Consider the following 25,673-nt stretch of genomic DNA (forward strand, 5'->3'; position numbering starts at 1 on the left):
CTGCATGTTTGTACCTAATAATGCTGGATGGGAAAAAATTCACAAAAACCCTTCTGGTTGCTCCTTTTTCATGTTGTTTACTTTGCTTATGATTTTGCAGATTTGTGCTGTCTCAATGCTGTTAAGCATCTCCCTCCAAACTAAGGAGCTCTAATCCACCTGGGTCTGTGCTATATATGGTAGCCATTTTGTATCTGTGGTCTTCCTTGCTGCCATTCTTTCCTGCAATTTCTCTAATTCTAGTGTCATCTTTTGGGGATGAAGGGGACTGGAATTTATGCACGTGCTTTTCGGATTTATACAGTGGCAATATTGTAAAAAACCCTAACTCTGTTGGCTTTCTTGATTGCTGAAAGCTCTTGAGCTGTTACTTGTTAGTGGGGGTTGTCAGGCTCAATTTTTCTGACTTTAGTTAATAACAAACTTGGCCTTAACTTAAAACAAGCAAACCCCCCAAGCCTCCAAAATAATTTATAGTTCCAGGTGTTGCAGGGGAAAGCTTGAACTTTTGAATTCTGGATATGCAGTGGAGTTTTTGAATGCTTGTAGTTGGCAGATGAGGTGAATTTTTGCTCTGCTCTCTACTATGTAAAAAAAGAAAAAATTACCTGCCTTGAAGCTCTTCAGAGCAGATGCACATCACAGATGTAGGAGTAGCAAAGAAGTGGCCATAAGTGGAGTACAATATATTAGTTATAAAAATACTTGTGTAATTTACTGACCACCTGTGTCTCATAGTGAGAAGCACCTGGATATGAAAGTAAAAGTGCCATGGTTTAGGAAATGTATTCTCCAATTTAGCACTCCCTCTAAAACCACATGCTGGTCCCTCTCCCCCCTCCAGTTGGAGGGACAAAAGGCGAAGATCATGGGTTGAGATAAGAACAATTTACTGGAAACAGCAATGAGATATGAAAACAAACAGTAACAGCAACAATATTAATAACAAAAGGTATACAAAACAATTCACACAGAAAGAAAGCACACGATAATAGACAATACCTCTGCCACTTTCTCAACTGAATGGGAACCCCTTCTCCCTGGAAGAGAGTCCCTTTCCCACCCCCTGGCAGTGATGAGGTGGTATAGAGCAACCTCCAGGCCCTATAGCCACACCCCCTCCCAGCTACTGCAGAAATTAACCCTATCGTGGCTAGAATCAGGACAAAAAGGAAGGATGAGATAGCAAGGTGAAGAAGGTTGTCCTGTAGATGCCTGACCTTTGAAGTACCCTAAGTAGGAAAAGCACGAGACTGGTTCCAAAAGCATTGGTTTTCTGGACTGCGCTTTCAAATCTCTTTGCTCCAGAAATAACATCAATGACTCTGATTCTTGGTACCGAAATAGACATCTTTTTTATAAACTGAGGCTAATGTGTTCTGCCTTTGTTTATGTTACTGAGTGAGGTAGAAATACTGCAGACCCATGAGAGGGAAGAAAGAAGCCAATGGTCTTCTCATGGTTCCTGCACAGAGATGAATCAGCAGGAAAGCTTTTGGTTGGTTTTGTTTCACAGCAGCATAAAACTGCCACCTCTGAGTGCTGAAAGATTGTCTAAAAAAATTCTATTGGGATTTAATCTAAATTTACTACAAAAGAGTAGTTAATCTTTTCATTGTGGCCTTCTTCCTGATTCTGTGCTCCCATACCTAGTTTATTTATAAGCAGATCTGCACATAATGACAAGATAGTCATAATTTTGGGATTTATTTAGCAGTGTAAGATTCTAATGTTCATTTTGCTGCTTGAAAAGAATCCCGATTTTTTTTTTTCCCCCAAACTGGACCAGTTTGAAGCTGTGTTCCTTTGGACAGTAATGTCCGTTAAGAACGAAGCAGATTAATGGACAGTAGGTCAGAGGGTAGGCTGTGCAGAGCATGAGAAGGAAGTATTTGGATGTCTCCCCTGGAATAGATGTATTAAAGTGGATATAAGCAGTGAAGCCAAATGAACAGCTCTTGCCTACTCCTGCCATTTGCCTCAAGTAATCTCTGACCCTCATCTTTTAGTATGATAAAATGTATTGGCTTGTGTGTGCCTGTGGAGTGGGTTGAGTTCCCTCACCTTGAGCTAGAGGAGCCTTAGAACTGGAGGAAGAGGGAGAGCATGCAAATGGAGCAGAAAGGGTAGGATGGAGAGGCAATGAGACCCTCTGCTCTTGGGCTCAAAGTAATAGTCTGGCACAAGGACCATGCCCTATATCTTCTATTAAGAGTAAAGTCTTTGAGCTCTTGTATCTTGTTTTTTCTCTCCATCCCCTTCCCCTAAACTAAAATACTGTTAGTAAATATAAAAGAAAGTTTAAAATCCTTCATAAAACTAGGGAAGGCTTCCACCAGTCCTTGTAGGAAAAAAGTGCTCTCCAATCAGAAAACAAGTTGCAGCTGATTCTCTCAATTTCAGGTTGTGAAGTTACAGATGAGTTCAGTGTGAGTAGTCCCTGCTTTGTATGTGATGGACTTCTCTTACTCCCCGCTCACCTTTGCATAGCTGAGAAGAGCCATGGCCAAAATTCAGCATTAATCTTTTCTGTAACATTCAGCATATACTTTAATAAAGAATAAATTTTGATTATGCAAATACTATGCTGCATTCCTACCAAGAAGAAACAAAAGAAATTTGTTTATCCTGTAACTGTCTGTTGTTCAGGTCCTCTTTTTCCTTGTGGTTTTTTTCCATTCACATGAGAGGTGAAGTGAAATATTTTCCTGGTAATGATTTGTTCACTTTAAAAGGAAGAAATAGTGATTAGTATGATAACTTCTTAATGCATGTGACTTCCACTACACTGCTCGTGATTTTGGGGAGCTTTCTTCCTTTGGTTGCTTACAGCTGAACTTTGTGTCAAAGCTGTAACAGACTTCTTCCTTTGTGCCGGAAAAGGCTGATAAAAAGTGATAATTCTTAGGACATGAAGATCTGTACAGAGGTGCTGTTATTGAAGTTTGTTTTTAACTTTAACCCAATTTGTTGTTGTTAAATATAACCCAAGAAACTACTCATATTTTATTAATAACTCTTGGGTTTGGAAAATCTGCAAAGTTACTTTTAGACATTTAAGTTGGAGAGAAAATTTCTGTTTAAAAATCAGATGCACAAGTCTGGACTAGTGACCTTGGGTTCTTTCTTTATGGAGTGAAGCAAGCCAAAAATTAACTCTGCCAGTTTCTTTCCAACAACTATGGGCTGGTTTGGGGTAACTGGATCAAACTTGCATGACTAATTTTTAGACCTTTGTAAGGAGAGATGAGTCCTACTGTTAGTGTTTGGTCTGAAAGAAATTGATGGTTGGAAATGTCAGTAATTGCATACTCCTTACTTGGTTAAGGATTGAGCTTGAAGCATGTGGGAATGTGCTCTGCTGCTTGGTTTTCAGAAATCACTCCCACTCTCGATCTTGCACCAGTGAAGACACAACTCCTCTCATGATCACATCATGGAGAAACTTAAATTTTTAAAAGTGATTTTTAAGTGGAAGTTGGCAGCTGTGGGAACGGGTCTGGGTTTTTTTGGCTGTTACTGTTTGGTAGAAGTTCACTGAGTAAAGTCAATTGAAAGTTCATCTGATTTGTTATGAGAATATGCTTTTCCTAGAGGCACAACTCATTTCATGCCACTTGACTTGATACATTTGGCATGTCTTGTGTCTGTCGGTCTAAATACCTGGTTTGCTTTCATTTAAGCCTTTGCAGTCAGACGTGGAGGGAGTCCAATCTGCAGGAAAATTTCTTTAGGCCTGCTTGAAATTGGTTTCTGTATACTAATGTCTTGGTTTGAAAGACAGGTGTCTGCCAAGGAAGGCAGGAGTCTCCCTTGAAATGGAAGAGAAAAAAAAAATTAAAACCCCCTTCCCTCCAAATTATTATAATTTTGAAATTAAGGGGCTTTCAGGCAAAGATATGAGGAACAGGAATAACAGTTCTTTACTATTATATATCTGTATGTGTATAACCAGTCAAACAAACAGCAATAACTATGGCAGTACCAGCAATCAATCACAAACCCAGTGCCAGCCTTCTCGGCTGTCAGGCCCTTTCCCCTCGGGTGCAGTTCCGCTCGCAGCCGGCAGGGGCGCTGGCGGCTCCCGGTGAGCAGGGCAGGTGCGATGGTTCCCCCGCGGCTGCAGGGGGCGCTCCGGAGCGAGCTCGGGGAGCACGCGGCACCGGTGCCCTGGGATCCCGGGAAGGGATGGGACAAAGGCTTCACAAACCGCTGGGCAGCCGATCCCGGTGTCCGGCCGGACCCTCGGGAACAGCAGGCTGGAACGGCAGAGACAAGCACAAATCCCGGGTGGCAGACGAGATGGATCGAACTCTGGAGCTGCGGTGGGAGCCCCTGGAGGTCTGAGCAGGCAGGGCATGCGGGGCTACAACGTAGCGAAGGCTCCAAGCAATGGCGGGGGCAGGGCGGCCACGGCCCTGCTCCCAGCGGGACAGGGAAAGGCGGGCTTGGGAATCCCGGGGTTTCTCCGGTAGAAGGAAGGCAGCTGAAAAAGCAGAGTCTCCAGTGCTGACGAATTCCTTCCAGCCTCTCTCTCTGTCCAAACGCGGGAACTAACAGCTCACAAGCCCAGGTGAAAGAGAGTAGCCAGGTGGACCCCTCCTCCTGTGGCCAGGTCTTGTTTTTCTTAAGCACCCAGTAATTTGTCCCCCTGGCAACATGTATGGGGAAAATTCTTTAAGAGAAAAAGAAAACAGAAGGAGAACTCCTAAAACCCCAACAACTAATAGGATTATTCTTTCTAGGAAGAGATTATCCTTGAATGCAAGTGCCCTTTTAGCCAAAACTGAGGTAAAGCTGTTTAAGATTATTCCACCAAAACAACAGTTCAGTGAACCATAGTGAAGCTTCAGTTGTACTTCAGAAGACCTGTAAAAGTTTGTTTGGAAAGTGAGAGGGAACGGCTCTTAATTTTGGTCTTTTTCCCTTTTGTCTAGACATGAACAGAACATTTCCAGATAATGTAAAATTCCGCAAAACCGCTGATCCGTGTTTGCAGCATGCACTCTACAATGTATTGGTAGCATATGGGCATCATAATAAAGCAGTAGGATATTGTCAGGTAGGTAATCATTGTTTTGTAAACAATGCTGCATTTCATGAGTGGTAACTGTTCTTGTCCATTTGAATGTGTGTTTTTAGAAGCACACCCACAAACTATTTCTGTTTTTAAACTGGCCCCAGGAGGGGAGGGAAGGGGGGGCTGTATGAATTGCTTCAGGCAAGTTCACATGTCCTTCTGAGTTTCTCAGTGGCTGTTCTCATATGCCAGCTTGATCACTTTGGTTCCATTTGTCAGCTGCAACAGAAATATTTTATCACACATGGTTGTATTAAGAGTAGTTGCTTTGGAGAGCAAGAGAAAGCAAGCCTGCCTTTCCCTCTTCCTCCCTCCTGCCATCTTCCCCCAAACAGTCCTTGGTATGTAGAAGGCATCATGAGATCTCAATTTCCTTTGTTTTCACTGTCACATTTTCCAAAGTACAGAGAGACCAGCATTAATGTGACATCATGTACTTCGGGGCTGGTAGCATTTATTTAGTGCCATCTCCCAATATAGATAACACAAGTAGGAAGAAAATTTCTTTGAAATTCAACCTGATACTGCTTTGATGGCAGCTCAGGAAAGCTTCTGTTGTCACTGTCAAGTACTGTAAAGTTTCCTGTGGGACACAAAGAAGATAAGTTGATTTCATGACAGTCTGACAGTCAAGAAAAAAAGCAGCCATCCTTAAGGATCTTAAAGAAGCAGGAACTGCAAAATGTGTTTTCAGTTCACTTATTAAGTCCTCTCCTGTCTTGTCCCCTTCCTCAGCAAGAATATGTGTGCTAACATATAGCTTGTGTTAGTTGAGAAAGTTAGTGCAGTAAGTACAACTATTCCAAATTTGAAAGAATATGAACAGTATTTATTTAAATCTGGAGAGGAGAAGACTTAAAGGGACTTAAACCTACACTGAAGTCTCTAAAAAAAATTTTTTTTTCTTGTGTATCCCAACCAGTTTTAGTACAGAAATTATTTACTCCCATTCTTCAAAAGATGAGTGATATTTATGATTTTCAGTAATATGTATTTATTAAAATATAATTTTAATGTTTTGATAATAACAGAAGGGGTAGAATTACGAATACTCACTTTTGCCAAGTGTCAGGTTTCTGTATAGAGGCAGTTATACACAACATAACACAACTTCTAAACCATAGTAGCTTCTACATGTCCAATTGTTAATAAAATGTTTTGGTACCTTTACTGTTTAATGGACTAACAAAAGAAGAACACTTAAAAAAACTTTTGTGTGGATTCTTTGCACCTCTGGTCTCCTCACAGGATCAGTGCTATTATATGTGTATATGGAGTACTAGAGATATTACGGAAGAAATATGTTTGTATGCAGCGTTTGGATGAGTTAAGCAGCAAAAACTTGTAAAAGCTGATGGGGCTGCAATGTTTTACTTAGTGTGTTTGGGTCAGACATTCTCCTCCTGCAGCCTCACTGTCTACCTGCAGGTGTGTTATGTTGGTAGTGCTCATCTAATACAGCTGTGGCTGGGTTCTGATCAAAGCAGCTTTCAGTTGCACTGGGCTTTGGAATTTAAAAAAAAAAAAAGGAAAATTGAAAGTATAGACTGCTAAGCTTTTTCTTTTAATTTTCTTCCCCTTGATCTTTGTTAATAATTCTTTTTAGCTGTTGTCATGCAGGTTTAGCAGGTTACTCAACCGAAGGCCTTCATTACTAGAGTTGATTTAGTACGCACACTTTGTAGAGCTGTAGTAATTTAGCCCTTAATCAAAAGAAGTAAACTAGAAACTCTTAAGATAAGTGTATGCATCTCAAAACCCTTCTTTCTGTTTCAGGGCATGAACTTCATTGCTGGATACCTGATTCTTATAACAAAGAATGAAGAGGAGTCCTTTTGGTTGCTAGATGCTCTTATTGGAAGAATATTGCCTGGTATGTTAAAAACATAGTTTTATTCATATATTGGAGCTTGGCTTTTATCTTTGCATTCTTCTCCAGTTTCAGAGGCTTTAGATGTTAAAATGGGCTTGCCTGGACTAAAGGTTTTTTAGGTCCTGGAAACACAGGACAAAGACACAGCACACAGGCAAAATTTGTCAATATTTCATAGTCAGATTCCATCTTGAGGCAGTGGTTTATATGTATGTTAATATGCAGTCTTTCTTCTCACTCCCTACTTACACCTGTTATCTAGGTGTCTTCCTCTGTCACTGTGATGCTGGGGAACAGGGCTTGGGAAGGTGTCTGGGATTTGGCGCTTCTGGCTGCAGGGATGTCGCACAAAGCACAGATGAAGCAGTGATTGCAGAGCAGAGCAAAGGTGGGAGATGTGCCCAGTTTGAGCACTGAGCCCGGAGCAGGAATTCCCAGGCTTGGCAGGACACAATATGAGCTTTCTGCAGAGCTTTTTGACAAGGTGGTGGTAGTTCCTGCTGTGTCCCTACTTCTGAGTGTCAACTTCTTGGACACTTTACACATTGTGATTTTGCAACAAAGCAGACAAATGTCAAAATCTGTGTCTGTATGGAAAGTTCTTGTTAAAGCTCAGTTACAATCCACGGTGATCTAGCCAGGCTGGTCAATAGAGTCCAGAGAGATATTCAGCTATTAAATTAGGAGAAATTAAGCTGTAGACAATATCTGCATCTGGTTTGTTCAGTAGCTCTCTGAGTTCCCTTGCCTGGTTCCCTGGGTTTGCAGGAGGTGTTTACACAATCAGTTTTGCCCTATGTATAAGCTGAACCTCACTGCACGTGAGGTAGTTTAAAGCCAGAAGCAGACACCAGGCACATTTTTTACTCCTGTGAAATGCATTTAGGAATGTTTTTTCTTGGGATTTAATTATAGAAGGAGAATGGTTTCATCGTGAATTCCCAGTAGCATTGCACAGGACTAACTACAGATACACCTTTAATTTAGGTGGAAAGTCTAACTGGAAGACCAATAGAAAATGGAGGACTAATTCCTTATTGGCCTAGTTTTGCTTTTGCACAGATCTTTATCTCAAATGGTTGGAGGTGGAATTCAGTATTACACTGTCAACTAGGTACTGGTCAACGACATCGAGGTTGATTGATACTTTCATTTTTCCTTCTGTCCGTTCTTGTTTAAGATTAAACAAAAAGATATATAATTTTTGGTTCCCTATTGAATAGAAAGGAAAGACCTTGAGAAATAAAGAAGAATAGCTGGAAGATTCTTTTCATGCTTTTGAATGCCTGTAAAAAATTATTTTACATGGAATACATCATATAGGAACTTGGATTTTCCTTGTGTGGAAAGGGTGGTTGGACTTTGTTTCCAGACTGAAAGAGTAGAGACAGGCAGGGAATGTTATGAATTGTTGAATCCGTCTGCAAATATTTGCCATTATGCAGCCTTGAAGTTTACTTTTAAGCTATAAAAATAGTCTAAAGAAATCAACTGTCTGTTGCTTTTGTTCAGCCTTGAGAACTCTAAGCTGTGCAAACAGGTAGGAGACAGGGCTGCTGTCTGCCATGTGACCTGCCAATACCTGGCATGGGTGGATGTCTGCCTTGACATCACTGTGTCAGGGATAAGGCACTCAGTACAAGGCAGGTTTATTGTGAAATGCTGTGTGGAAACTCTTACTGTTAATCCTTTCAATAATCTTCGACACTTTTATTTGAGGCAAAGGAGGTAGAGGCAGAATTTTGTGTTCGTTGTTTTTGGTAGGGAACTTAATTCACTTTGTCATAAAACCTTCAGTTCTTGTGTATCCTTTTACACTTCACTGATACTTGTGGCAAAAGTTGTTCTTATTTCTCCCTCTTGGTTGTTGTGTTGTTAGACAGGTAGCATTGGTGATGAGAAGAAAGTCATAACATGAAATGCAATTACTATGTATAAAGGAGGTGTGTATATTTACTCAAGTTACAGATATATTTTTACTTTCCTGTAACAAGATTGTTGTTACTGACTTTAGCCTGGGTCCAACTGGGCAGTATGAATCTTCTATATAGTATAAATATTTGTATTGAATAATACAAGGCTTTATTGACAGAAAACTTGTTGCTGGTGCTTTTCCCCCCAAAACTCTAAAAAATATTTTTATCCCTTCTATTCCCACCACTCTTCTATATCATGTTTGATTTGTATATTTATAAAATTCAAAGCATGACAGATAAAATAATTGGGGTAATTTCAGTGAAATACTTTGTGTACATATGTGAGAGAAAGAGAATCAGACCATATTCATAAAGGAACTCAAGTAAATAATTATACTTTTCTGTTAACAGTGCAATGTACAGCACATTTGAGTTTTAAGCCCTACAATTATTTGTTAGGGAAGCAGAAAAGCACTGTACCTCTCAAGATCATCTAGATCTTGAATGTTTTCCAGGTCTTCTGAGGGAAGACTAGGAATCAGTTTTGTTGGATGCTAACAGTTTGATTAGCCAACATTTTTCCATTAGTTTGGTTGCTGATGTGCTTTTCTTGATTTGTTTGCATTATAATCTACATGTTTTTCCCCTGCCATGTCATCAAATATGCCTCCAGGTCATGTCCTCATTTTCGAGTGTGTCCTGTCGCTGCCAGTTAAATCAGTGGTGCTTTAGGACAATTTAGAAATCCATTCTCTGCCCTCTCCCGTGTCCCTGTGAGTGCTCCCTCCCCTCCCCACACGCGTTTAATTACATTAAGCAGCCGCTCCAGTACCATCATGCTGACAGTGCTTTTCTTGGTCAGCAGGTGAACTGAGGCAGCCGCAGATCAATGTCATTGATTGAAAAATGTACAGTGTGACAGATGGGAGCATTCTGGGGAAGGGACAGAAAATGGGACTCCATCAGTAAAGGTTTTCAGGCTGAGTTGTTCTGTTACATCCAAATGGAGATAACACAGCTGGAGGAGAGAGCCAGTAAATTAGGATTTGGTTGATTGATAGGAGGAGTTCTGTGCATGCCTTTCATTTGGCTGAACATAGCACTGCTGAGTACATCTGGGGGAGGCTTCTGCTGAAGGCAAGCCCATGCATTTCTGCCCATTGTGTCTGTCAGCTGCTCAGCCAGGGATTTGGAGGGATTATCATTTAAACACAGCAAGGGGGAAGAGAATTATTTGTTTAACTGAAGTTTTGGGTGTTACCAAGTGTTTTTTTATTCCCAGGCTCATTCAAACAGATGACTGGAGCAGACAGCGTTGCCCACAAGAAGCAGTATAGATTCAATTCAAACTCAAAGTGGATGTGACTGCAGTGTGTACTCAGCATAGCTCTGATGTTTCTGTTCTGTTCATCACTGATCCTTGTTGAGAAGTTTTGGGGATTTTTTTGTTCTGCTAAGGAAATAGTTGGGAGATTGCTTTAGAAAGCATTGGGTAGGTAGGACCTTTTGACTGTCATACCTCAGTATGTAAGTTAAGGTGTGTATTTGTCATATTTTACATATTTGTGATTAAGTTGTGAGTTTATGAGAAGAAAAATTCAACAATTTGGTCTGACTTAAGCATGACAGTTATGCTTATATATAGGAGAATAATCCCCCTCCTGCCTTCAGTGGTTCTCAGTCTGGAAGCAATTGTGTATATCAAGCTATACTCTAATTAGTCTACTGGACTACTATACTGGAGTTAACGCTTACTGAAAACTAGTTGTAGAGTACTTCTCCTGTGGTTAAGAGAGTTCTCATGAGTTCTGCACTGCCCTGTTCATGGCCAGTTTTACATCCTTTTATTCTAGTGTCAATGCCGACTTTTGGGGGTGAGAAAAGTCCCCCTCTCTTTTGTGCTCACTTTTCATGTATTTGTAGGATGCAGTCAATTAATTTTGGAGGTTTTTTGTATGGCTATGCTGCTTCAGTCAAACTCTTCTCTTGCATGAAACTTTTTTCTGTTCCTGTTTTAGCCTAGTAATTATTCTGTGTGTTGTTCCAGTTCAAACTGATTTTTCAATTTTTTTTTTTTTAAACCTGATCACAGTGGCACACTTTTATTTTCCACTGGAGAATCAGCTAATGCCTTGTGCAGTGGCTCTTTTCACAGTGGAAAGTGTTTTGCTTAAGAGAGAAAAACTGTAGGCTTTCCCTTGCCTTTTTTCTTTAGTGGTGCTCTAGTTTTGATTTGTTATCTCCATCATAATGCATGTGCTGTTCCTCCTCTCTCATTGTCAACAGATTTTTTTCCACAGCATTTAGGAATTCATAACACCTTTTTGCTGAACTTTACTTGCACATCCTTGTTCTTGTTATTTTAAATGTCATCATGTCTCTTACTCCAGTCTCTACACTGTTACTTTGTTGTGCCTTGTGTACTGACGTGGGTCAGTATCTCCTAATTTAGGATTGTCAACAAATACCGGCTTTTTCTTTCTCTCCAATGTTCTTAATAAAAACCTTACATGAGGTGTAGCATTCTTCAAGAATCAGTCTAACAATCTTCCTTCAGTCTCGTTACTTTTTAGCAGCTTCTTTTAAATTTTTTTTTTTACCAATGTGTACTGCCTCTTTGTTTATAAAAAATTAAAAGAGCAGAGTTTTAAATGATGAAATAGTCACCAAAGTAGTAGATTGCACTGAAGTAACTGGCATTAGCTGCAAAGACACAAGGTGCAAAGCAAGGTGCCAGTTTGGTGTCTAACATAGTGACTGCTGGTTAAGGCAAGTGCCTGCATGCTAACAGATATCTCCCATGTTTGTTCAGCTCTCTCTGGCTTGCAGTTGTATCAGCCAGAGACTTGGCAGGTTGCACAAGAAGTTAGGCACAGTAAGAGACATGAATATTTGAACTGAATGGCATCATAGCTACCTCTCAAACTCTTGTATATCCTTCTCTTTTGAGTGACTTGTGTTGTAACATTCTTTCAAGTCCCATCATACAGACTTCCAGCTGTGAAGGGAAGGACCACTTGGGAAATGCAGAAGGCTGTACTAAGCTGTAAAGTATTGCTATTTAGACTCTTTGCTTTTAATTGCAGTTAAGTCTGTATTTATTTCGTTATTGTGGCTGAATTTATTTAAATACCCTAATTAGGTATTGCCAGGGAACCTCTGAATACAGAACTGGCTTGGCAGCTGCATCTTTTCAGACCTGCATCTCCAAAGGGAGTGGAACTGTTTCACAGGAAGCATTTTATTTAGCTCTGCAAGTAAAAAACACTGCTAGACCTAAACCGAGCTGAATTTGCAGCCTAAGATGGGGACTGTTATGATGAAAAGTGTTTCCTTTCAGAGAGAAGACTTGAGCACCTCAGGCATGTGCTTTTGGTGTGGAAAGCTCCTCTCAAGGCTATGCATGACACCATGTTTGCAAGTAGTTTTTGATAACTGAGCTTTTTTTATAGCACCATCAACCCAGAAAATTTCAGCAGATTGATCAGTTCTGGGCTTCTTCTTCCTCCTCTGGCAGCATTCAGCTGCAGGTCTGTGAGTTGGCAGAATTCTCACTCATCCATGGAGCTCGTCTGGGATTGCATTTGATGCTGTAGTAGTGTGCATCTCTGGACTACAGCATCATATCTGCTACTCGGACACAGGAGTGTTTTGCTGGTCAGCTGAACAATTAAGAGTTCTGAAATAGAGACTCCATCATGTTATACTCCAGCCACAATTAAAGCATTAATCTTTGAGCATTAGAGATCAGTTGAATTTACCTATGAATTAAGCATGCAGTGTCCTGTTAAGCTAAAGGTGGAATGAAGGAGTCATGTGCCTGTATTTAGAAACTATGATAAGCCTTAAATCTTCATTACTTACAAATCTGAACTGCTAGGGGATTTGTGAGACTTGAGCAAGCAGGAAACAAGTAACTGTTGGGGTTTTTTCTATAAAATTATACAGATATTTATACTTTTGAAATAATTTATTTACTTTCTGTATCATACCTCCTTCCCCCACAGTCACATACCTCATCAATAAAAGAAGAATCTTGTTATTTAGTAGGTGTGTTTTAGTTGGCTGGGTAGAGCTCTTAACACTTTTGTCTGAAACAGAAGCTTGCTGTATGTGACAAGAATATACATGCTGTCAGCCATACTTTTGTGAGGAAACATGCTGAGTTTCAGCTGTGCAGCAAAAGCACCCATAGCGTTTAAAAACGCTGAAGAATGTTGTGTCCCTTAACATGATTGTATTTACACTGGAAGCAGGACCTGTTCCACCAAGAAAAAGTCAAGAATGCCTCCTTTGTTCTGACAAGCAAGCCTTTTATTGATACAATTTGATTATGTTGAACTTGAAGTATCTTCAGTAGGCCATCCATGGTACTGCTCTGTGTGGGACTGCAGCCTTTGTCTTTCTGTGCAGACAGTGCTATTTGCCTGTTTATCTCCCCAGTTAATCAAAGTTTCATCCCTTTCAAAAGCCATCAGCAAAATAACTTGTCAAATGAAATCTTAATTCAGCTAGGGCCGATCAAAAGCAGAATTCCCTGGCTGCGTGCAAAGGAGGAAGGTAGGTACTTAGGAGGAAGGTAGGAACTGTGGGTTCAGGGCTTACTTATTTTGTGCTTTGTATTTTATTGGAATAGCCATGTTAGAGGGATGTTCTATTTTTTTTTTTTTTTTTTGTGATGGTGGTGGGGGTTTTTTGTTGTTGCTGGGGTTTGGTTTGTTTGGGGTTTTTTTTTTAGTTTTATCTAATGGCTTGAGCTGTGAAAGCACTAATGTGCACATGTGGTATAGAAACTATACTTTTGACAGAGCCATCTCCATGCTAAAGGGACTGTGCTGTTCTACCTGCGGCATTAACACAGCAAAGGCACAGCAGCTTTTTTGGTTTTTTGTTACTTTCTGATGGTCAGCCAGGGCTCTGTATGTTCAGTTACAATTTTAATAAAGGAACCTTCCTGAATATGTCTCTTTGACAGTTAGAAGCATAACATATCAGCTGACAAATGTATGATGGGCTATACATGCTCAAAGCAAATCCCAGTGTAGAGTTTTGTATTTTAACTTGTAAATCCCCATAAAATGTACTAATATGCTTGACATTATCTGTGTATGAAATACCAAGACTCATAAAACTGGAAGTGTAACTGGATTTTCCATACAAAAAGCCAGGTGAGGAAATAGTAGTAATTCCTCCCATTGTGGCCTTTCAGTACTTAAAGAGACCTTCAAAAAAAGATGGAGAGCAGCTTCTTGCAGGAGCAGATCGTGATAGGACAAGGGGGAATGGTTTTAAACTAAAATAGGGGACACTTAGATTAGATGTCAGGAGGAAATTCATTATTTGGAGGATAGTGAGGCAGTGGAACAGGCTGCCCAGAGAAGTTGTGGGTGCCACGTCCCTGTAAGTGTTTGAGACCAGGTCAAGATATCCGAGAGGTCCCAGACTTGGTTTGAAAGAGTGACCCTGCCACCACTGCTAGTAGTGTATTCAAACTGTAAATCAGTCTTATTAAAAACACTTGCTATATTTTTTATTGGAATTTGCCTTGTCCTAATTTGCACGTATTACTTCTTTTTAAGACTTTCTCCTACTACATTGAAAAGCCCACAATGCCTAGTGTGTTTTCACTATGTGGTTAACTTTGCTTTTCATTTTTCTTGCATAAATGCTACAAATAAAGAGCTTCCTTACAGAACTCAATTTTTCTAAGTAGCATTCATAACCTTTTCTTTCATTCCTTTCCAGTTCTTCAACTTCCTGCCTGAATTGTAAATATCAGAGCTGGGTGCAGTTTTCTAACCTCAGTTTTGCTAATGTCATAATCAGAGATGATACACTCTATTTTCAGTAGTAAATATATCCAAGGATTGCTTTGGCTTTTTTCTGAGCTGTGTTTACTCTGGATTTATTGTATTTGCAACTTAAGATACTGCAAAATTGAGGGTTTTTTTCAAAAGTTCAATTCTATTGCGATGGAGTTTTTTCAAATATGTCATAGTAGAAAGAAGCACTGACAGCATGCTTTGATACAGTTTCAAAATACAGTATAATGCAAATGCAGCAGAGGTGGCAACATAAAGAATGTGTTGGTGTAAGGAGATGTGCTTTGGGAGTAAAGGAATTAAATTAAAAAGATGTACAGTGGTAACTTTTGTCTACCTAAGTGTACAAGACATGAGTGTTCAGTTTGAGAGAGATGGTTGGAAAATGCAACCTTGGTTGAATTTCATGTGTTTCATGTTCAGAAGACCTGGAGTACTTTACTAAGCTGTCAGTTTATGGCTAGCGGAAAAGTCTTGTTCCTCTTACAGTTTTAAAAACTGTTGCTTCAAGAATAAAATTAATTCTCTCGTTAGCTTCTTCAAGCTTGAAGTAAGAGGATTGTGGCTTTAATTGCCCTTCTATTCAGAGCGAAGTGTTGGATTGGTTTCCTTTTTCCAGTGCCAGACTAGAACCGTACGTGTTGGTTCAGCTCTGTTTTAAGGTGCCTGCTTCTGTCCCAGTCTCAAGTAATGTCCTCAATGGTCCCTACGGTGTGACTGTAGCATTCTTGGGTAGAGCTGATGAAAATGTAACACTGGGGTTCTTCTTAAGCATGGCAGGGTATCACTGCTGTGTTTTGTGCTGAAGTGTTCAGAATAATCTTGTCAGTATGGTCAACTGATAAAATACCTATTCTTCCTAATCCTGTGGAGGAGTTAAAAAACACAGACCCAAGAATCCTTATTCAGCTGAAGTCATCAGTCATTCAGACTCACTATAGAGCTGTAAGTTGTTTGTTTTTAAAAGAAAAGTTTGTTTCCTCAACAAGCAGGATAAGCAGTTGCAGTTTTCAATGAATTTCCTCTTCGTTTGAGGAAATTGGTGATAAAAGTCTGTCAAAGTGTTTTGTGAATTAAAAGCCTTGGCTCCTGGGACCATCGTCAGCTCCATAAGCTGCAGACTTCTCCAAAGCCTGCAACTCTTTAGACAGGCACAATTCATAGGGTGCAATGACTGGAGTCAGGCCAGGCTGTTTGGAAACAGCTGAGTAGGGAATATGCTCTGTCTGTTGGTGTCTGTCGGCTCAGTGATACTGTGAGAAAACCACTGTCCACAGAAGGAGCCATTCCAATGGTACTGGATATGAAGAGGAAAGAGAGGAGAGCTGGCCAACAGTATTTGCCTCAGCTATATCTAAGCTATAAGAGAGTGTTTTGGTAGCTACAACTTTAAGCTGGACTAGTTTTAAATGATGCAAATGTCTCTACTGAGCAGCACATAACAGAGCTGGTGTGTAAATAAATAATTAACATAGCCAGTTTCATTCTCTGTAACTAGAATGTCTGAAAGTTGCATTTGTGTTTTCCAACATGCTGCTAACTTCAGTTTGTTTCTCTAAGGGGTTACACATGAAGTCTTTGTTCCTTTGTATTTCATCTCTGCCTTCTGTAATGTCTGGAAGGATGGCATCTTTGCCTGCCTTTCCATTGTCGTTCTAATTAACAAGCATGCTTCTTCAGTTTCCAAATGGCAGGTAGCTACTGCATCTGCTCAGAATCCCACTGTGCTCTGTGAAATGCAAACGGGAAACCAAAGGGCTCTTTCAGCTCCCTGGGATCTATTTTCCAAATCTGGGACCAGAAGCAAAAGTTGAATACAGGTAGATGGCATTATGTAGAAACAAACACTGCCTTTTTGTGCTTGCTGGAAAGGTGTTAATAGTAAGTAATTTCTCAAGATACATTACTCTAGATTTTGTGTAATCTCAATATCAACCAATAAGGTTCCATAAAATGCTTGCATTCCCATTTTTTAAGGTAGTTCTGCCATCCAAAATAAAATTGGTTTCCTTATGTTTCCTTAAAGCTAATGTTGAATTGTGAATGATACAGCTAATGCTGGCTGTGGTGTGAGTTCAGTACCCCAGGACAGAAATTCTCAATCAGTTTAGTTTGAAGGAAGAGATAAAATACGGCTTGAGCCTGTTTAGGGTTGCTTGGTTTGTTAGATTTTTTTTTTTTTTTCTGTTCCCTGGAAAATTAGGAACTTGTGTTTTAAAAATAACGTAGTTAAGAGTTTTTAGCTTGCCATTTAACCGCATATCTGCAGGATATCACTCTGGCCAGGATACCTGCAGGGGTCACTCTGGCCTGATATTGCAAAAAGAATTGGCAGTACTCTTGAGTTTCCCCCTTTTCTTGTTGTGGCTTTCTGATTTCTTCCCAAATTTAGGCTGTTCAGCTTTTAATGTAAGGCTCATGATGTAGATACTTAGAAGACACAAAAGTTGGTATGTTTTAAATGTTTCTTTTTTTCCCCTACAAATGCACGTGATGGCATCTGTTTTGGTTTACACTTGAAATATAGAACTGAGTGCTTTTCATGAAATTCTGTTCATGGATACCTCTGATTTTTTCCTGCCAGTCCTTAGGCCTGTTCTGTTTCCCTCCTGGATTCCAGTGAGGTCTGGTAGCAAATGGTATCTCCAGCAAGGAGACATTCTTGAATGTTGTTTGTTGGTATAAAAATGAACTATTTCTGCTACTATGGGAGGAGAGAGAACATTATTATTATCACACACCCCCCCCCCCCCCCCCCCCCCCCCCCCAGTTCTCATGGACATTATAAACATATTCTTGTGAATAAAATATTTTGCATTGCTTAGACTGTGAGAAAAATTAAACCACCCAGTTTTTAACTTTTCAGCTGGTTTGGATCTCCAAGACAAATCGTTCTGTCCCAGGCTGGGCTATGTAGGCTCTTGAAATAATAGTCAGAAATGCTGGAAGGTAAGCAGCAGAGCTGAGGTCTTGTTTTGGGCATTTTTGTAACACTTAAGAATTTTGTTCTGCTAGGAATGTGTGTATTTAACGTGACATATGCACAACAGACTGGAAGGAATTTTTTTTTTTTAACTTCTGTAGCTCTGACTCGTAGAGGTAATTTAAGGCTGTAAGAGTATTGCTTCTTAAACTTATTTTTGGAACCTCTTAATCTATTTGTAACAGAGAACAAGGTCATACAGTCCCTACAAGCTTTATCCTTACTTCCTACAAATCTTATTACTGTTCTGGAGCATAAGCAGCCAGTTACATTTTAGTCCTGGACATTCTGGTAAAATTCAGAGGTGCTAACTGTTGTGATAGGGAGACAATGATAGGGAGTGTTAGGAATGCATCTTTGCCAGAACAGGTTTCCAGCTCAGTGAGTGCATGCCACAGGCAGTGCAGTGTTAGTAACAAAAAGCCCTTTGAACAAGGGAAAAAGTGCCTTCATGTGGTCACCTGTGTTGTACAGTAGCAATAAAGTACCTGGCAGCTGGTGAAGCTGGCTTTTCCTGTTTGCTGCTTGACTTCAAGAGGAAGACACTGATGATCCCAGCAGAGCCACAGGGCTACACTGCTGTTCAGGGTCAGGACTTTGATGAGGAAGGGGCACTTGGCAGGATGAATCCATGTGGGATGCTGCCCACATTGCCCTCTGTTATGCTCTCGGGCAATCCTAAACTTAGCAAGGCATCCAAAATCCATAGGCAGTTACTCGGAACAAAAGAGTAGGCAAAGCAGGTCCACATGGGCAAGCAACAGAGGGAGAGCTGGGAGGAAAGTACAAAAAGCCTAGGATCAGTTTCCAAAAGCACTTGAAAATGCCAGGTTGCATGTCGAGGAACTTGATTTTCATCTAGATACTTTTCTGGAATTTAGCAATTAATTAATAATACAATAATAATTTATAATACAATATTTCATTTGTTGCCTTCCAGAAAATGTGATTAAAAATAATGTAGTTTCTGATCACCTAAAAATTATCACTTCCATTTGACCATTTGGAGGATAAAAAGAAACAACCTGGCTATGTGTTTTTTTTCAGGGGAATGATATTTTGTGAGAGGACACTCCCATAAACCACCTAGATCAACAGATACACAATATAATTGGCCTACCTTTTTTTTTTTTTTAAATTAGTAAGTGGCAGATTGGGAGCAGTTACTGACTCAGGTCTGTTCTGGGTCATCAGCTGCTCAGTATCTTGCCAGATTATTGAGAGGGGAAAAATAATTAAGATGCTAATTAAATGTGGATCATGCAAATCTAGAAATTTCAAATAATTTGTAAGATATAAGATATGGAAGGGACATGAAGCTAATGTGTTTCAATGGTAGATGAGTAAGAATAATTGACTGTGCTGTATTTAATTAAAAACAGCTTTGTGGTGTGGGGGAGAGGTAGGCTTGTGTAGACTTGGTTATAAAAAGGATATTTTGACTTCTGGGCAGAGCAGCCAATTACAAAATACTAGGAAAGTAGGGCGCACAGTGAAGCATTTGCAGCAAGGGAGAGCTGCAGGATTTTTGCTGAGGGCACGTTTCCAGAAGGCTTAATGACTGGGAATCCCTAGTAAATAAGAAGGGAATAGAAGGGCCATGTAAGTTAAATGTTACTAAGCACTTAGGCACTGAACCAAGTTACAAAATCATTTTCCCTAGTGAAACCAGATGTGGACTGTGAAAGGTGTTCCTTGTAACTGATCTGTGGGTAAGTTTTGCACAAATATGAGGTCCTCCAGGAATGTTTCTGAAGGATTTGGAAATGTGGCTTTCCTAATTTGAAGAGCTAATTTTATATACATACATTTATGTATAAAAGTATATATACAGGAAAAAATAAATAGAAAATGATAATTACATATTAATTATGTGTAATAATTATAATTAATACCCACATGAACTATAATGTATAATAATTACATGTAAAAATGTCTTGAGTGCAGATTCTTTAACCTAACTTCTGTTGTGAACTGGCACCTAATATCCTGAAAACCCCTGCTACTCAGTTATTGGCATTTGCATAAATCGTTAATCACTCCTCCCACTTGTCCTGCAGCAGCGCTGGGCTGAACATTGCAGTGCTGTGTACCAGGGCACATGGGAGCTGCTCCTGCTCCGAGGAACAGCAGGGGGCTGCCCCAGATAGATGAATAGTTCCTTTTTTCCTTTCTGTCCAGCAGTACAGTCTTAATAGACTTGAATGAAATTTTAATTTACACCAAAGCTTCCTGGCTGCTTCAGTAATTTGTGGAGTGATGTATCCACGTTGCTTGTCTGTTAACTTTTTGCTTGCCAGCTCTCAAAGAGCTGGGTAGGTGTCCAGTTGTGTTCTTGAGATCCTGACATTTACTTTGCTGTACAGATTAAAAATAGCAGCTGCTGTTGGTTTCAGCATATCAGATTATTGCAGCAGAGCAAGTGGGCTGCTGTCCTTCCTCCTGAGGACATTTGTTGGTGGTAACTTGAAGTTTTCAGTACTCACATGTTTCAGGAGCACAAAAGAAAAGGAAAAGGTTTGTGGATGTGTGAGAGGAGGAGGAAGGATAGGAAAGAGAAAAGGCTTGTTCTGTTACTTGCTATTGGAGATGTGATTAGATTTCACTTGCATTAAAGCAGCATTTTAAAAAAGATCTACTCAGCTAATTAATGTTACTGTTACCTGCATTCCAGTTCAAAAATGAGAACACCACCAATACAACATAGGCAGAAAGAGAGGTTTTTGTGTTGGCTCTGAGGTTATGGTGTATTTTCAGTACACTTTTTCATGGGATTACTTGTGGTTTAGCTGTTTGAGCTTTCCCTACAAGCAATTGAAAGGCAGATGGTTAAAGAAATACATAGAGTGGCAGTGACTCTTAGGTCTGTAGAGGAGTTTTATGTTTCACTCTTCAGTGGGAACAAAGAAAAAGATCCCATACAGAAAGCTAGATTCCTAAAGATTGAATGTGATGTAGTGCCATTAAAAACTCCTGTAAATGTTCTAGAGTTTGGACAGGACAAATACAGAGCAAATAGCTCATGGGTGGGAAGTCTGTTCAGGAAAACCAGTGGCACGGGAAAGTGGAATATTAAACTGCTCTTGTGAAATTGCAGAAATTAAAGTGGTTATACATGTACTGCATAGTTCAGACATATTTTTAAACTTACCTGCAGCACTGGGAGGTTTTATTAGAATTACTGCAGGCAAATAGACTTTGCTCTTATTCCTTCACCTTTATATGAAGTGTGTGTCTGGGGACCTTGGCAGAAACCAGTTAAGAGAGAGAAACCTGAATTGCAGCTTTCCAAAATCAGTGAAGGAAAGAAAGGCATAGAAAGGTGTTTGTGTTACCACTGGTTTCTTTCCATAAACAAAGTTAATTACATAGGTCTTGTCAGCAAAGCACTCATGAACCATCAAAGGTTGCTTCCCATGATGGACTGGAGCAGCCAAGTCCAGCTTAAATGTTTCTGTCAATATATAAACCCAAAATACGAATTTCTTAAACATCTGTGTAATTCTCTTCCCTTTCTGGGGCATTTGAATACTAATGAATTGAAACAACGTATTTTTCTTCCCTTAAATATACCCAAAACTACTCGTTTATAGAGCTGAGATGCTCGTTGTTCAGCCTGCACCTTGGTAATGAAAATGCTTATTACTGACAAACAGGCTGTGGACTGACGGCCAGAGGGCGCTCTGTGGTTCTTAACTGTGAATTTACCAGTTTACTGCAGTGACCAGAAGTGCAGGAGATATAGGTCTTATTTCAATCCCTTTCTTGCAGGTAAATTCAGAAGAAAGACATGTTGCCTGAGGGATGTGTCATTCACTTCCTTTCAGAATTATTCTATGAAAAGTGGGATTTTTTTGGCTCAGAGAAAGGAGAGAAAAACTCCTACCTTAACGGCTAGGTCACACCTTAGGAGATGGGGAGAATCTGGCCTCCAGCACCCCTGCACAGCTGACACTCTGGGGAATTTGCATTTCCAGTTTGACTGGACGTGGTCTAAGGGCTGCAGGTTACTGTGGTGGTTTGAGTTTTTTGTTACCTGTCTGGGTGTTGTGTGGACTGGGAGTTGTGCAGCCCCCACACCCAGGAAGGAGGTGGTAGTTATATTGGACTGTTTAAATATTAGTTACACTTTCATAGTTTAGGCTAGCAGTTAAAAACCACCTAGACTATCCTTCCTTGGGAAGGAAGAATGAATTGCCAAAAAACATCAGCGAGAAAGAAGATACTTAGTAGGCATGAATGAAGTGTTTGTGCAGAGGGATCAGCCTTGGCTGAAAGAGCAGCACTGTATGACCACAGTGCAGAGATCTTCGTGCTGTGGGTTAACTTACTTCACCTTGGAATTTATAGGCTCACTGTGCCTTTACACATTCAGCTGCAGAGGACATTCTCTTCAATTTCATGAAAAGATCATGTCCACAGATTCCTCAGTTTTGATTTCTTCTCTCCAAGATTATTACAGTCCTGCAATGTTGGGCCTCAAAACTGATCAGGAAGTCCTTGGTGAACTTGTGAAAATGAAAGTTCCAGCTGTGGCAGAGCTGATGGAAAGACATGGAGTCATGTGGACCCTAGTGGTGTCACGCTGGTTTATATGCCTGTTCATTGACATTCTTCCAGTGGAGGTAATCGGTAACATAAAGTTCTCTTACTACACCCATAATTATTTTGTTTGTACTGCTTTAGTAATAATTGCTTACTGGAAATCAAGGTTAATCTGAATTCTTCCTTGCAGACTGTGCTCCGAATATGGGATTGTTTATTCTACGAAGGGTCAAAGATCATCTTCCGCGTGGCCTTAACATTGATTAAGCAAAACCAAGCTTTTATTTTGGAAGCCACGAATTTTCCTGACATCTGTGATAAATTTAAGCAGATCACCAAAGGAACATTTGTAACAGAGTGTCACAGCTTCATGCAGGTAAATTCTCTGCAGCTTTTAGTCATTCCAGATTAAAACCAAGACTGACTTAGAAATGTTTTTCACTGAGCAAAAGATGGATACAGTTAAGAGAAATGTAGCTGTCAGGATTGTTTTTTAAAGTAAGAAACTCCAACCTTTCTAAGAAATATATTAATATATTGAATAATTTATATTTATTATTATCAATTAAATAATATGTTTAATAATTATTATCTAATTCCATATATAGCAATCCATCTGCATTATCTGTCATACAGGGAAGAAAATTCTTTTTGCCCTTTTTACCAGTTAAGGCAGGAAGTCTGATGAGAAAACAATTTTAGTGCATTTTTCCAGTGAACTATGGATATCGATCCTGTGCTTTTTTTCAGATTAATTGTAATACAGTATTGTAGAATAAGCACAAAGTGAACTTCAAGCTTGCACTGATAAATGACTAGTGCCAGAACACACAGCATTCTGTTTAGAACAAGACAAGTAGCAGCAGGTTCTCATTTCCAGACAAAAACCCATGAAGTTGAGTGTCCAAGTGCTATGACAATATGTAATCTAAGAATTATTCTTGTAAATTATTAATACAGTGGGTGCCACATCAGTATAAAACACGAGACTCAGGGCTTTATCTCGGAAGATGGAAACATAAAAGGTGGTAACTACAAAACAAGTAACAGGAGCACATCTGTCATAAATCACCTGGCCAACTCCACTATCATTGTTTGCTCAGGGTGCACAAAACCATCTCCTGGACGGTGACATTTACTCCCGAAAGAGTTTCATGCTCATGGCAGATCTCTGTGCATAGGTCAGTCACAGTAGGATGTCATTTATACTAACTTTTGGTTTTGCTCATATGGAAGAAAAATTAGCTTAACTTACTGACACTTTTAAGTCTTTTAATTAAAGGAGTACGAGAAAAATCACAGGTACAGCTTTAATTTAGAAGGGAGATGTTTGAGAGGTCCATTCCATAAACAGTTTAGAGTAAGAATTTCATTAAATGTTAACTGCCTTAAGAACACCTCTTCAGAGGCTGATGTTAACACTTGTCCTTGAAGGACTTCCATCCCCTCTCTTTAATTGTGTTAAATTTTACACCAGCTATTTTTAGAAAATCAACCACCTTTTTCTTGCAGTTACCCTGAGAATTTTAACTTATTTACTGTAGTAATGGAGCTTTGAAGGCAGTTAGATAAACAATTAAGGTTAGGTTCTTCTGTAACTTTGAAACATGTGCTTTTGTGTTTGGATTTATTTGTTGGGTTGAGGTTTTTTTCAACAGTACAGGTATTAGTACCAGTAGAGGTGATGACACATATCTTTATGCCTCCTCCCCCAGAAGAGAACCTTAGTGTTTAAGCTGTTCTGACCTGGTTCAATTACAATCTCATCTCTAGAGCTGTTAAATGACAGCTCCAGAGAACTGAGGTACCCGCACACCTTAACTGTAGATTAAAGTGCATAGACTTGTAGCTTGCTTCACAGTTTTGTTCACTCAGAAGTTCTAGGTGAAGTAGTGGAAACAAATGTATTGTTCTTGAACAACAAGTGGAAACAAAAGAAAAAAAGTAATTGAAAATGTGTGATGGCATTCAGAATGCATCAAGTTCTTACATCCGTATTCATTACTCCCCTGGAAAGCCTGGTAGAGAAGAGGAGCAAAGGTAGTGTAGTGAGGGATTAGAACTGATTTTTTGCAGTAGGAAGACAGTGGTTTCTTTGTGTGTTCCAGAGCCTGAACCACCTCTGCTAGCATCACACAAAAAGTACACTGGTGCTTTGTCACATTACCCAGGACGGTTTAATATGTTCCAAATATTCCACTTTCCACCACCTGCCATCTAAAATAATCTCAACTGGACACACATTCAGAAGAGATTTTCTAGTGCTGCTTTTGTGTAACTTACCGCACTTGTTATGAGCCGCAGGTTTACTGCGTGTTTACAGCACAGTAGATGATGATGTTACCCTGTTACAGGAAGGCCAAAAAAGCAGTGAGCAATGTCACAGCATGGACATCAAAGCAGGGATTTCACACATCAGAAAACCATGTGAGAACTCTAGCATGCTGTCCCAAGGCCAGCATTTTAACTAAGAATTTTCTTCTTTTGCCCTCAGAAAATATTCACAGATCCTGGAAGCTTATCCATGGCAACAATCAACAAACTCCGAGAGACTTGTAGGGAGAAGTTGCTTTCTCAGGGATAACTTGCCAGATATAACCAGGTGGTCAGATACTACAGCAATTGACACATTCCTCTATTTGCACTGATTAAAGCACACTTTAAGCTTTCCATGAATTAATTGACACTTGACCAATTTTTCCTGCCTTTCAAGTAAGTGTGTTAACACTTTGTACTGTATGTCAGATTTGATAACTGGAACTGGTGGCTCTGTTATTGTTTGTTGGTGGTGTGTTGTTTTTATTTTTAAGGATTAAGGTATTTTCAGACTAGAATGTGATCAATGTCAGGACCCTCCTTTTAAAAAAATAGTCCCAGGGAATTTTGTAATATTAAAAGAAAACTGATGTATAAAATTATGTATTACTTTAATAACTGTGACACTATTACTGTTTGTACAAAATAAATTAATTTAATTTGTCAGAACCTGTTTCTTGGTGTAGAGAGTAAAATATGTGATCTGAGTCCTGCCTGGCAGTCAGGGGCTAGAATACAGGCATCTTTTTCCTCACTGCTCTCAAGGAACTCAAATACAGCAAAGTGCAGGGCAAGAGAGCAGTCGCAGTGATCTTCACTAGCAGTTGATCTATGCAGTGTGAGATAGAGCAACTGTAGTACAATTGCACACACCTGTGTCCCTAAAACTTTGAGGAGAAACACTTGTAAAGACATCCATGAACAGACTTCTTTGACAGGGGAAGATACTGTGTAGTTCTAAAGTTTGTATTGGCACCGGGCCACTTCCAGCCCTGCTGGGGCCAGGAGTCTGGGAACTGCTTTCTTGTCCATACAGAGCCCTCTCGTGGCCAAATCCTCTCCTTCCAGCTGGCGAAAGACGACTGGAGGGAGAACAGCACCTTGTGGAGGTTTATGGTCCCTGTGCAAGTTATTCCTG

General features: G+C 39.9%; 1 protein-coding gene across 1 annotated transcript in view; it reads left to right on the forward strand.

Moving 5' to 3' along the window:
- GRTP1 (growth hormone regulated TBC protein 1) overlaps nucleotides 1-25,204 on the forward strand; it is a 36,357-nt gene extending 11,153 nt beyond the window's left edge. Inside the window, exons 4-8 of the mRNA XM_048327645.1 lie at nucleotides 4,938-5,062; nucleotides 6,857-6,953; nucleotides 22,127-22,299; nucleotides 22,410-22,595; nucleotides 24,714-25,204. Of these exons, the coding sequence (XP_048183602.1) occupies nucleotides 4,938-5,062; nucleotides 6,857-6,953; nucleotides 22,127-22,299; nucleotides 22,410-22,595; nucleotides 24,714-24,803 (671 nt within the window). The 3' untranslated portion in view covers nucleotides 24,804-25,204. The remainder of the gene's footprint in view (nucleotides 1-4,937; nucleotides 5,063-6,856; nucleotides 6,954-22,126; nucleotides 22,300-22,409; nucleotides 22,596-24,713) is intronic.
- The last annotated feature ends 469 nt before the right edge of the window (nucleotides 25,205-25,673 follow it).

Source organism: Corvus hawaiiensis, chromosome 2 (assembly GCF_020740725.1).
Source record: "Corvus hawaiiensis isolate bCorHaw1 chromosome 2, bCorHaw1.pri.cur, whole genome shotgun sequence".
Classification (NCBI taxonomy): domain Eukaryota; kingdom Metazoa; phylum Chordata; class Aves; order Passeriformes; family Corvidae; genus Corvus; species Corvus hawaiiensis.